The sequence below is a fragment of the Gavialis gangeticus genome, unplaced genomic scaffold, assembly GCF_001723915.1.
Source record: "Gavialis gangeticus isolate Ggan-Ray unplaced genomic scaffold, GavGan_comp1, whole genome shotgun sequence".
Lineage (NCBI taxonomy): Eukaryota > Metazoa > Chordata > Crocodylia > Gavialidae > Gavialis > Gavialis gangeticus.
This window is the reverse complement of record NW_017729008.1, coordinates 32,521,711-32,533,573: the sequence shown is the minus strand read 5'-3', so window position 1 is coordinate 32,533,573 and position 11,863 is coordinate 32,521,711. Positions and strand designations below refer to the sequence as shown.

The window sequence follows — 11,863 nt, the reverse complement described above, 5'->3', positions numbered from 1 at the left end:
CCCCCCCCCCCCAAATAATTTTTTCTCCCTCCACCCCATGCTCAGTGCCACAGCCTGTGGGCCTCTCCATGAACCAATGGGAAGCCCTGTAGGCTGCATGACAAAGCACCAGGGGCCAGGTACCCTCTATACCAGAGAACCTGGGCACTTAAATTGTAAGCTTATTTTAAATTAGAAGAAAGCTTTCCCATCTGCTTCTCTCATCTACCTAACCCCAAACTAGTCGCCCTGAAAAAAACCCAGAAGCTTATGCAAAGCACACACTTTAGACAGTGTTCTGCATGTAAGCAGTTTTCCCTATGCACATATCTAAGGCCCCACTTGTCTCTCTTCACTGCAGAATTATATCTAGTTACCTACACTAAAGTTTGCTTGGCCTGAGTGAAAGTGGCTACACGCCAACCACCTGAACTGTACAGGATGCTGCTACTTTGAGTTACGGTTTGTACCGTGCGTGCTGCTTGAAATCAGGATTTCTGCATGGGGAAAGAGCCTCCAAGTTCAGGGTAACATTCAAATTACAACTTAGTTTGGTTTCACAATAAAGACTGAAGCATAGAGCAAACAAACTAGATAATTTTAAAAGAAAATTATTTCTCTCTTGTCAATAAAGGCTCCAGGTATATCTTGTAACTCGCTTTAGCAGAAGGCGCTCAGTTTTCTGTTTCTCACGAGTACGAATGGTTATACGACTCCTCATAAAAAGCCTAATTGTTTTCATAGTATAAAGTTTTACAAGGCTGTCACAGCTATTTTCCCCTCTACTTTTACCAGACAGTGGGACTTCTACTTAAGGAAAGATTTTTTTTGCTTTAATTAACTTATTCAAGGAAGCCTAGAAAAGATTTCTTTTCTAGGTCTTCAGCATAATTTGTTACCAGCCTCAGGGCTTCAGTTTCTTTTGAATCAAATATAAGGGAACACATATGGCTTATTGGTTTAGATCACTGGATCAGTCCAAGACCCCACCTTTCACTGCGGCTACGTTTCAGTGCTTCAGAAGATCAAACCTACTCTATAAGCTTCTCCAGGCAATTGTGGAACTTACAACAACATAGGGGGTAGTCTCTTTCAATATTGTACACTATTAGTTGATCTCTTTCCATTAGAAAGTTCAGTTAGGTCTGTAACATTTTACTCCAACCTACAACGCTGTAGGTATTAGTCATTAGTCACAATTTAGGCATATACAATCAGTTTTTAAATGATGCTGACATGCTTGTCTAAACATCTTGCCAGACAGTGTATTATCAGAATTTATACTTCCTTGGGAAAAGATAGGTGAGTGGTGCAGAGCTGGTCTGTGTTCCCTGTCCCAAACAACATAAAGACAGCATTATATGACAGAATAAGAAGCAACAGTCTCAAGTTGCAGCAAGGGAAGTTTAGGTTGGATATTAGGAAGAATTTTCTCACTAGGAAGGTGGTAAAGCACTGGAACAGGTTACCCAGAGAGGTGGTGGAAGCTCCATCCTTGGAGGTTTTTAAGGCCTGGCTAGACAAAACCTTGGCTGGGATGGTCCTGCTTTGAGCAGGGGGCTGGACTAGATGATCTCCTCAGGTCCCTTCCAACCCTGATTTTCTATGATTCTCTATCAAGCAACATTTTCTGGTCACAATTTTTTGTACCTCCTTGCTCTTAAATGGACAAGATTAACAGTAATTTGGAATTAGTTTGAATTAACTTACTTTTGATATAACCAAATCTCTCTCTCTCATTGCCAGATTAGTTCATTCCAGATTTTAGAATTTTTTTGGCATATGTACCCATTACTTGTCTCCAACTGTATCTGTTACTTTTTGGGAAAAAATCTCCACTGTACTCTTTTGAGGTGAAAAATTACAGAACCTTCTGTATTTCCCCTGAAACATCAAAAGCAGATGTTTGACAATAAGCCTAAGTCTCTTTACTCCTGAAAGGGCAAACTAGAATACTTTTTTCATTCTAATATCTGGTATGTATCCTCCATGTTGCAAACCCAATGAGGTTATTTTGGACCCTAACCCTCCACTTTGCTTCTATTTATGACTTCTAATGCAAATGCAGTGCTCTTGAACTTACAAGTTCAAATTCATGATACATTATACGTTTTTTATACTTCTTCCACTTTCCATGAGGAAGAAAAGAACCAGTGTCTCTCTCTATTCTTTAACAATAATTTATAAACTGAACAAGGACTTTTTGATCCTGACACACTACCTCCCTGTCAGTGGCAATATTACATAGTCACAGAGTTACGAATACACTGACCAGCAAGGTATGTTAATAACTAGTAGTACACTAGAATACTACTAGTATACACAGAAAAAAGGTTTGCTTTCAATGCATTGATCTTTATGCAGTAGCTTGCTTAGGAGCAAAATTGACCATTTTAAATAACAGTTGTCCTACCTCCCACCAGTTTTAAAGATTAGATCTGCATTAGGCGCTCCCTTTGGATGTTGGTAACGAGGCCGCCGTTCACGATTAGTATTTGCTGGAGCTGGGCGCTGTGCCAGAGACTGTAACATTTCTGTAATTATATACAAAAAAATTAAACAAAGTTTAAATTCTTGTAAACAGAATTTAAACAGACCAAATATTATAGCTGCATTTTTGTAATACTTGTGAATCAAACTTTTTTTTTTTTGTACACACAACTGCTTTACTGTTTTGTATATTGAGGACAAAATATTCTTCAACCCACCCTACTAATGATCATAACAGAACAAAAACAAACCATTTTTAGAACTGCATAGGCAGCTCTGATATGCACAAACGATGCTATGACATGTTCTCCTAAATTTGCAGGTGCTGGGTGGTCAGAGAACCAGTTGCCAAGACAGTTCATCATCTGCACTTAGGAGGGTTAAGACCTTTTGTCAGACGCTATAACCCACCAAGCCTGTGTCACTTTGTGCTAAGATTATGGCAGTGCTATGAATAAGGTGACCTTATTTTTAAGGCAGTTGGGACACCCTCCACCCCCGATCTCCAGCTGCTGCTCAGAAGGGTGCCAAAAAATAAATTTTGCCCAGGGCACCCCACACACACACACACACACACACACACACACACACACACACACGACCAGCCCACACTCACAACAGCACTCTCCCCCACCCTGCCCCAGGTAGGAGGAATAGTGCCCAGCCCAGCTTGCCCCCCACCTCCAGCCACTGCTCAGGAGGAGCCCAGCCAGGCAGTACAGGCAGAATGGTGCCAATTCAGGACTTTTGTTTCCATTTTCACCAGCTGGACAGGGCACTAGAACTGCCTACGAAATCCAGGACTGTCCTGTTCAAATGGGGATGTATGTTCACCCTAGTTATGAAGGACCACACCTTACAAATATTTAGAAGTGGGAACAAGTGAGGAATGCAACTTCCACTTAATCAGTCACCTAAACATCTTTGTATGGGAAGGGAAAATATTTATCTAATACGATGGGAACTGGATGCTTCCTCCAAAGTTAACTGCTGTTTGATAATCAGTGTTTTTATAAAACACACCATGGTAAAAATGTACACTTCACAGACCAGAAGGGTGGGGATATAGTAACATGTTTAGTTGAAAATGTTTAGTTCTGACAGGCCACCTGTGTAAGGATATACACTGCTCAACAAAACAGAAACAGATGGAATAAACAAAGGGGAAAAGTGGAATAAGCTGTTAAAAAGATTACTCTTCAGCGTCTGCTCTGTCTGGGTCTCTAATCTCCAGTAATCTCATTGTCCAACATCTGCTAAAAGTATAATGTATTCTTCTTGTTAAATTCTGTACTGTTTATAAGAGTCAATTATTTAGATTTCATCTGTTTACACAAAGTGAGCAGTTTCAATGGATGTCTGACTACACTTATTCACTCTGAAATTACAGGTTTAAATGTTCTAGTGAAATTACATTAAGGTATCTGATTTTTTTTTTAAGGGATCTGACTGGCACTTGTTATTAAACAACTGGATCCATGGCCCATCTCTCACAGCACAATTATGGCCATAGGAGGGATCCTTGCAGGAAGGGAAGAGCCGTGATCCAGGCAGGAGCTAGAAAGAGGTTATGAAAGGCAGGCAGCTGCAGGAACTGGACCATATACCTGCCCCTTTCTCTTGGGCTTGATGGCAGAAGGATACAAATTCTGTAGAGCAATATCAGCACTGAAATAAGGGAAAATAATGGGAAGCAGAAAATAGCAATTTGAAATGAAGGGTGGGAAGTAATGGTTAAAAACTGTACGCATGCGACACCAGCTATTTTGAGAATATTATAACAACAATGTTTTTAGATGAGAATTCTACAACTACAGATCTCTATAAACGCAGAGATTCTAATTTAATTTAAAACTTCATCCACTTTCTAAATACCATTTTGACTTTTTAAAGTGGAAGTAGTCGACTGGGTTTTATTACTTAAACAAGGTGTTTCAAGACATTCCTTCTCTAACTCACATTTCACAGATGTGGTAAGCTAGCCCATACCACTTGAAACAAGTGTATATACAGACTGTAAAATGTTATTGATATATTGTTTACATAAAACTTGAAAAATGTCTTCACCCTTTTTAAAATTCCCCTGAAATTGAAACCTGACACTTCTCCTTGGTATATGCAGAAACTCTAGTTTATTACTGAGGGTTAACTCATCAAGAAAAGCAGGCCACTGCATTAAGAAATTTATACAAACATGAGAAAAAAAAAATCATACTTTTGCAGACAACATATACAGATTAAGGGCCTAATAAAATAGAACAACACGTCCTTATTTGCCCTAGCTTAAAAGCAGTGCTAGAAAAAAAATGGATATAAACAGATTTTCGCTGTAATAAATCCTTATTTTAAAAGGTTATTTCTTTTTTAAATACTGTAGTTACTTGATTCCAAGGTAACGTGCCCCCATTCATCACAGGGACAATGAAGACTCATCTTAGAATCGAGTCCCCTGTGCTGTTCTCTGGCTTTGGGCTAATTCCCTCACTGGTGCCTGGATCCCTTTGGTGCCAGGAAGCAGTAGGGGAATCAGCCTGGAGCCAGAGAGCAGTAGGGCCCAGTGTGAACTGCCTCGCAGGGCTCAGTCCTGCTGCTCTCTGGCTCCCTGCTGAACCAAGGAGCAGCAAGGGAATCAGTGCTGCTGCTCTTTGGCTCCAGACATTCTCCTATCACTCCATGTCTGTGTTGGATCCTGCAATGCTCTTTGGCTCCCTTCTGAGCAAGGGAACAATGAACCCAGTGCAGAACCACCCCAGGGCACAACATGTGGCAGTGGTGGGGGAGCTGCAGATGGCAGGGGTGCAGAAAGGGCCAGCGGCAGGCAGATAATCAGGATGGAGGCACAGGAGAGGAGGGGAGGCAAAGTGCTATGGGGGCAAAGCTTTGGGGTCAGGCTGCTTCTGCCCCCACTGCTGCCCACCCTGTCACAATGATGTGGGGAGGGAAAGATGAATTTAAAACAATCCTCCAATAATCAAATTCTTTACATAAAATAATTTCATTTATAGTATCTAATTTTTCGGGGAGGTCTTGACTTCAAAGTCATCTTGGATTTGAGTAAATACGGTATGTCGAATAAAAAAAAATGCAAACCTAGAGAACTCTTGGTTCAGGGATGACACCTTTTATTAGAACAACTAAGAAATTGCAAAAAAAATATTTTTCTGCAAGCTTTTGGACATATGTGCCCTTCCTCAGGCTCAGGGAAAATTGAAGATGGTAAAAAGTAGCCAATTCAGTAGCCAATTTCCTTCCTCTATGACAAAACTAAAAGTAGCAATTTACTGCACAGCGTAAAGCACAGTTTTTACCAACTCGTACACTAAAACAACTACTATTAATTAAGATTCTGGGAGGGGAGGGGGGAAAAAGTAAACCAAATCATACAAAAACCCTTAAAAATGGGAATTGTATTTAGTGAAAAAAAAACAGCATCTCAATTTAGAATGCCTTACATCACAACTCAACACCCACTCAGGCTCCTAATTTGGAATGCCCCTCTCATAAATCGGCCTGCATTACTAGGCTTTATAACACAGAGGTATTTAGAAAAAAAGGAGATCCTTAACTGTTTGAGTTTAAAAAAATATAATCCATTCCAAGAAGCTCACTAAATTTGGCTCTCATGTAACTTAAATTAGGTTTTGTATTTTGTAGCTTTGGATTATTAACATTGTTCTGAATATAAAACTTCCTATTTAATGAACTAGAGTTTTCATTATTTATTGAACAACAAATTAAGCCACATTTCCTGATTATTTGCTCTTTTGTTATTAGGAAATCACTTCCATCAACAACAGAGGAAGAATTGTAGAGACTTTAAATGGAAAAACTGACTTAAGAACTAAATGCCATCAGCTTTATTAGATTTCATTCTGGTTATCATCAAATTATACCAAAGAAAGTCAAGTCTGACACAACATATTAACCGCTTGTTTTAAGCTTGCTTTTTGGGCCTCATCCTGATCATTTCCAAATTGCTTGAATTAAAACCTATGTAATTAAGATAAAACATGTATCCTGTAAGTACTTTTCACATTGTCCTTTAAAATGATGAGCTGCAAGAGAATGAAATTTCCAGCTACTTCAGTAATGTCAATATGAACTGATCTCCACCACTAATGCATTAATGGTGTAAATTTGGTATGTGACTATTTTAATATTTAAAACCAGACTTTCACTAAAGTTGCACAAACAAAATCAACTGCTTTTGCACCCGACTGGTTTCTGTTCTTAATGTATATTGTGACACTGAGGTCATAGCTGAACTTTAGAATAGCAGCATGCTACACATCAGGATGCCTGGTTAACTGCAAGTTTTAAAGAAATGTTTTCCTTATTTTTTAACAATGTTGTATCTCATGTTATGACAAGCTGTAGTGCAACAATTAAAAAGTCTTCATGTTTATCTATTTCACGTGTGCTATTTCAGGCTCTGCTAGTATTTGGAGACAACCAGCACGATGCACTGCAGATGCAATCACTCAGAGCGGACCTAACTGCAACAGGGAAAAATGCCACAGCATTGTCTTGTAGCCTGGCTTTTGGGTACAAATATGGCAGATGCCCTCTTTGTCCCAAACTACAACAGGGTAACTTTCATTGTTTATTTTCAACTCAGCTTTAAGGCTCTCTTTCAAGTAATTCTGCACACACTAGATTTTGACATTTAGTAAAAGGCTAGGATGAGTGCAGTGGCAGCTTTCAATAAGCATATTCCAAATGAAATTTCAAGAACTGGAATGGCTAATTATCATTCTTAACAATTTTTACAGACCAATACTCAATTCTACTGAAATGTAATTTTCATACCCTGATAGTCCTCTTGCTCTTGTCGCTCATTGATATCCAAGGTGAGCTTTTTCATTCTCATTCTCTCCTCCTGCTCAGCTTGTTGTTGGTTCCAATGGTTTGCAGCAAGTTGGGAAGACATCGGCACATTTAAAATCTTAAACTAAAAAAGAACATAAATCTCGAGTCACACGCTGTATTTCAGTTCAAAGAGAACAAAATAAAGGGTTAGTTATATAACAAAAAGTATCCTAAAGGGTTTTTTTTTTTTGTTTTTGTTTTTAATTATTATTCAAGACACTACAAGGTTTTGATGGGGAAGCGTATTATGTTTTTTATTTACATTTATGCAAAAAACCCAAACATTATAAACCACAAAATGTCCCGATTTTAAAATGTATCAAATACAATAAGAATTCAAGAATAAAAAGGTAGAAACATCAAAAGCATAATTAAAGCACAACTTGAAGGGCAAACAAAGACATCTTTGAGCTTTCTCCCCATACAGACTATGCTTTATTTCTTAGTACAAATGTCAGTGCTATGAAAATACGTAAAATTGAAACTATGCAAAGGTGGTTTTGCGATAGGCTGATAAAGGCTTCACCATGTAGGTACTTGATGAAAACACACATAACTTAGGCTAGATTCAATACGGCTGGCCAGGAGGTGAAAGCTGCACCTCTTGGGCTAGGGACTGAAATTATACATAAACGGGAATAAGTGATTGGAAACGGGTTCAAATCTGTAACACAACAGATGTTCAGTGCACACAAACTGTATTCAAAAGAGCCAAAACTGGCTTAAGATAAACCTGGATGGATGTAGTATCAGATTTGACTGATTCAGGTTAAATCAGTTTATTGAACTTCTGTCCCAGATCCCCTCCAAATTCCAGTTAACTCACAGTCCCCCAGCATCCCAGGATGCTCTGCACCTCCCCCACAACCCCTCACCCCTTGCAAGATGGCCAGGCTAGCCTTGGCCCAAGTTATCTGCTCCAGCCAAGCAGAGAAGCATGCTCTTATGACCCCGGCTTCTGGCCTGAGCCACTGCAGACACATGGCTGCATTTCCGGAATCAAAAGTGAATGTCTCTTCATTTGCTTATCACAGATCAGTCTACACAGCTCAGATTAACCTGCAGCGATTGAATCAATTCAGCCTTGGGCTTTTTGACTCTCTGTACTTAGCCTTGGTGACATGTAGCTCAAACAAAATATGTAGCTGGAGGACTAATCAGTCTCTGGCATGAAAACAAATCAGATGATGTAGTAACTGTAGTAGTGGGACTTTACTAGTAGTATTTACACTTTAGACGATTAAAAAAATTGCAAGTATTTTAGCAAATTGTGGTTTTCATTAGTCAGATTCAATAGTAGACAGTACTAGCAGATCGGGTAAAGAATTTCCATGCCAGTGCAGTCTTTGTCTGTAATGACAAGTGGCACCTGCCTAATGCAGTGCTTCTCAACCAGGATGCCATGGCACCCTGGGGTACCCCAAGATCCTTTCAAGGGTTCCACAGCAACAGGAGAGAAACACTGTGAATAAGATAAATCCAGAGATTGTAAATAGAAATCTATAAGGCTATGAACATTAGCCTAAATTAATGCACATTACAGTCACACGTCTACATATACACACACTTAATGCACATTAAAAATGGCAAAATTAGGCTAATCGCACTTAAATTAGATACCTGCAAATGCAGGTATTAAAATTTAGGCTATTAGTTAAAGCACATTAATGCACGTGTAGACACAACCCGGCACTAACTTTAGTGCCATGTCTGCCTAGCCACTAGGGCCACACGGCAGGGCTACAGGAACTTGGCACTAACTTTAGTGCCAAGCCCCTGCAGATTTAGACACCTACCAAAAATTGCTTAACGTGCATTAACTTAATGCGCCTTGAATTTAGTTGTGCTTAAACGCACGTGTAGACGCACCCAGTGTCCAGAACAGTCTGACCTGTTGTGGTGTTTCTGAGTTCTCTGCAACAGAAAAATTGCTCCATTATTTTCTGTGGTCAAAAATAAATGAAAGCCAAGAGCTGACATTTTCCAAGGGTTGCCTTTAGTCTTTTGAGGGGTGTCTAAAAAGGTTCAAAACTACTAGCCCAATAACCATTAGGTTTGGAAGATGGGGACTTAAATCACAGTTTGACAGGACTGAACAACTGCCCTAGACATAAATCAAGGAAAATGTTTATTTTTAAATGTTATAAGCAGTTATATATTTATTATAATTATTATTACTCAAGGCAAAAAGACAAAAAAAACCCTTATACTATACTTATATAGCAAATTATTTATGAAAAGACTTTATCATTTCAAAATTTTACACTCATTTTGCTCACAAGTTTAAAATTCACTAAGCCAAGTACTGTATGAAAGAACAATTATTTTCTTTTCAACTCCGCCTCTCCTTTTCTGCTTATTTTTCTTTAAAACTGAGTACTGAAGTCTGTTTTTTCTGAACAAATTTGTGAACAAAGAAATCTTTCACTGACACAAGCGCCACATTCTATAAAGGCAACAAATTTTTACATTTCTAGAAACACCGTAAAGAGTTTTTCCAGGAAGAGTCTACTCCCAAAAGCAAATATTGAAAAAAGCTTCAGAACAAGACCCACTTTCTTTTTCAAACCACAAGATGCCAGCAATATTTTCCCTCACACACAGTATGATGCTTCTAAAAACCTTAATATTTTTACAAAATTCCCAGCTAAATTATCCTGAAACAGCGAAAACCAGTTCGTATCGAAGTCTCCCCAAATCTTTTTTTGGCTCGTTAGAAATGACAGTTAGAAAAGTTAACAAAAAAAGGCTCTCTGTAAAATCTATGCTTAAAGTTAACTAATTACCAATGTAAACCCTATGCTCAAAGTTAACTAATTACTAAATCCAGCTATGTACACACATACACATACCAGTAAGTCTCATTCTTTGTTCATTCAAAAAGTAAATCAAAGTCAAACCATTCACATAAAAACAGTTATCAACCCAGGAATTCAACCTGGGATCACAGAAGTTGGTATAAAACCCTGCTGCCAATTAATGCAGCAGAACTTGATTGATCCCTTTTCATACCCTTGAACAAATACTATGAGGTAGGCACCTGGAGTGAAATCTTTGTTTACCCAAAGAAGGAACAATTATGAGCCCTTGTACAAATGCATACACAGAACAGCAAAGTTTATATATAAACATTTTCTGCTTTAGCTGCACTGCAAAAGAATATATTGCCACTAATCCAAACAATGTACCTGGTCAACAAAAATCATTGTACAGTTGAACAAGAGGGAGAATCCGATATGGCAGAGAATTTGTTTGCTTATTTATTTCTAAGATTTATATGCCACCTTCCCCAGAAAAGAAAAAAAGATGGACTAGAAAAAGACTAAATATCAAAATATTAATAAAGAACAATCTGAACACAAAATGGTGGCCTTTTTTTGACTTCTGTCCAAATTGCAAGCTCAAATCTCAGCCTTCTCAGTGACACCACCATGTAGAGAATTATTATCAGTCACCTCAAAGTCAACATGAGCTGGTGACCTTCCCCCATCACCTCTCAAACTCTGTCAAAGGTCAACATCCTCCCTGTCAGTCAAGTCTACAACTTGGATGTCACCTTAGATTTGAACATCTACGGTCCTGATCATCTAAACCAGGGCTAGGTAAAATATGGCCTGTGGGCCAGATCCGGCCAAACAAGCTATTCCAACCAGCCTGCTGTAGGTCTCTTGGCCCTGTTCAAAACAGGCGGGGGGGGGCAGCCCAAGCCGTGGCACATGTGCCCAATCTCACCTCTAGGCTTGGAGATGCTGCCTGGTGCAGCCTGCCCTATCCCCATATGGGTCTTGGGCATGCCAGGACCACAAGACTGTGCAGCGGGCAGGCTGGACTCTGCTTCCCAGCAGCCCCCACTACAGCTGCCCAGGAGCAGAAGTGTGCTCTGCCGCTAGGCCCCGGCCCTGCAGCTCAGGCACCCTGCCCCATCCACCCCACACACTCAGTGCTGTGGGCACCAGATGGAGCAAGCAGGTGGGGGCTCCATGGAGACCAGCCTAGGACTCCCATGAACGGGCCCATTTGGCTAGGCAGATTGGATGGGCTGCAGGAGCGGGACAGGCAGGTGGGACCAGGATTGCAAGACAGTGACAGTGTGGGACTAGGGCAGAGCCGCAATCTGCTTCTTGCACATCCCTGCCATGGGTGCTGGTTCAACTTCTCCCCCGCTGCCCTCAAGAGCTCAGCAAAACTCCTTGAGTGGTCCCCCAGCCTAAATAACTGCCCACCCTGATCTAACCTTCTGGAGGGGCTGGACGTTTTTAAGTCAGCCGGCCCGGATGATCTTCACCCTAGAGTCCTAAAGGAACTCGCTGGGGTCATTGCAAGTCCCCTGGCGCGGCTTTATGAACGCTCGTGGTGCTCTGGAGAGGTGCCGGAGGACTGGAAGAGGGCCAACGTGGTTCCCATCTTCAAAAAGGGAAGGAAAGAGGACCCGGGGAACTACAGGCCAGTCAGCCTTACCTCGATCCTGGGCAAGCTGTTCGAGAAAATTATTCTGGCACACATCCAGGAGGGGCCAGCAGGGAAC

At 40.3% G+C, this 11,863-nt stretch overlaps 1 protein-coding gene across 3 annotated transcripts in view; it reads right to left on the bottom strand.

Moving 5' to 3' along the window:
* UPF2 (UPF2 regulator of nonsense transcripts homolog (yeast)) overlaps positions 1-11,863 on the bottom strand; it is a 127,582-nt gene that overhangs the window by 17,696 nt on the left and 98,023 nt on the right. For all 3 annotated transcript variants that reach the window (XM_019509566.1, XM_019509565.1, XM_019509568.1), the window contains 2 exons: positions 7,279-7,420; positions 2,393-2,513 (listed from right to left, as the gene is read on the bottom strand). In XM_019509566.1, coding sequence (XP_019365111.1) covers positions 2,393-2,513; positions 7,279-7,420 — 263 coding nt within the window. The remainder of the gene's footprint in view (positions 1-2,392; positions 2,514-7,278; positions 7,421-11,863) is intronic.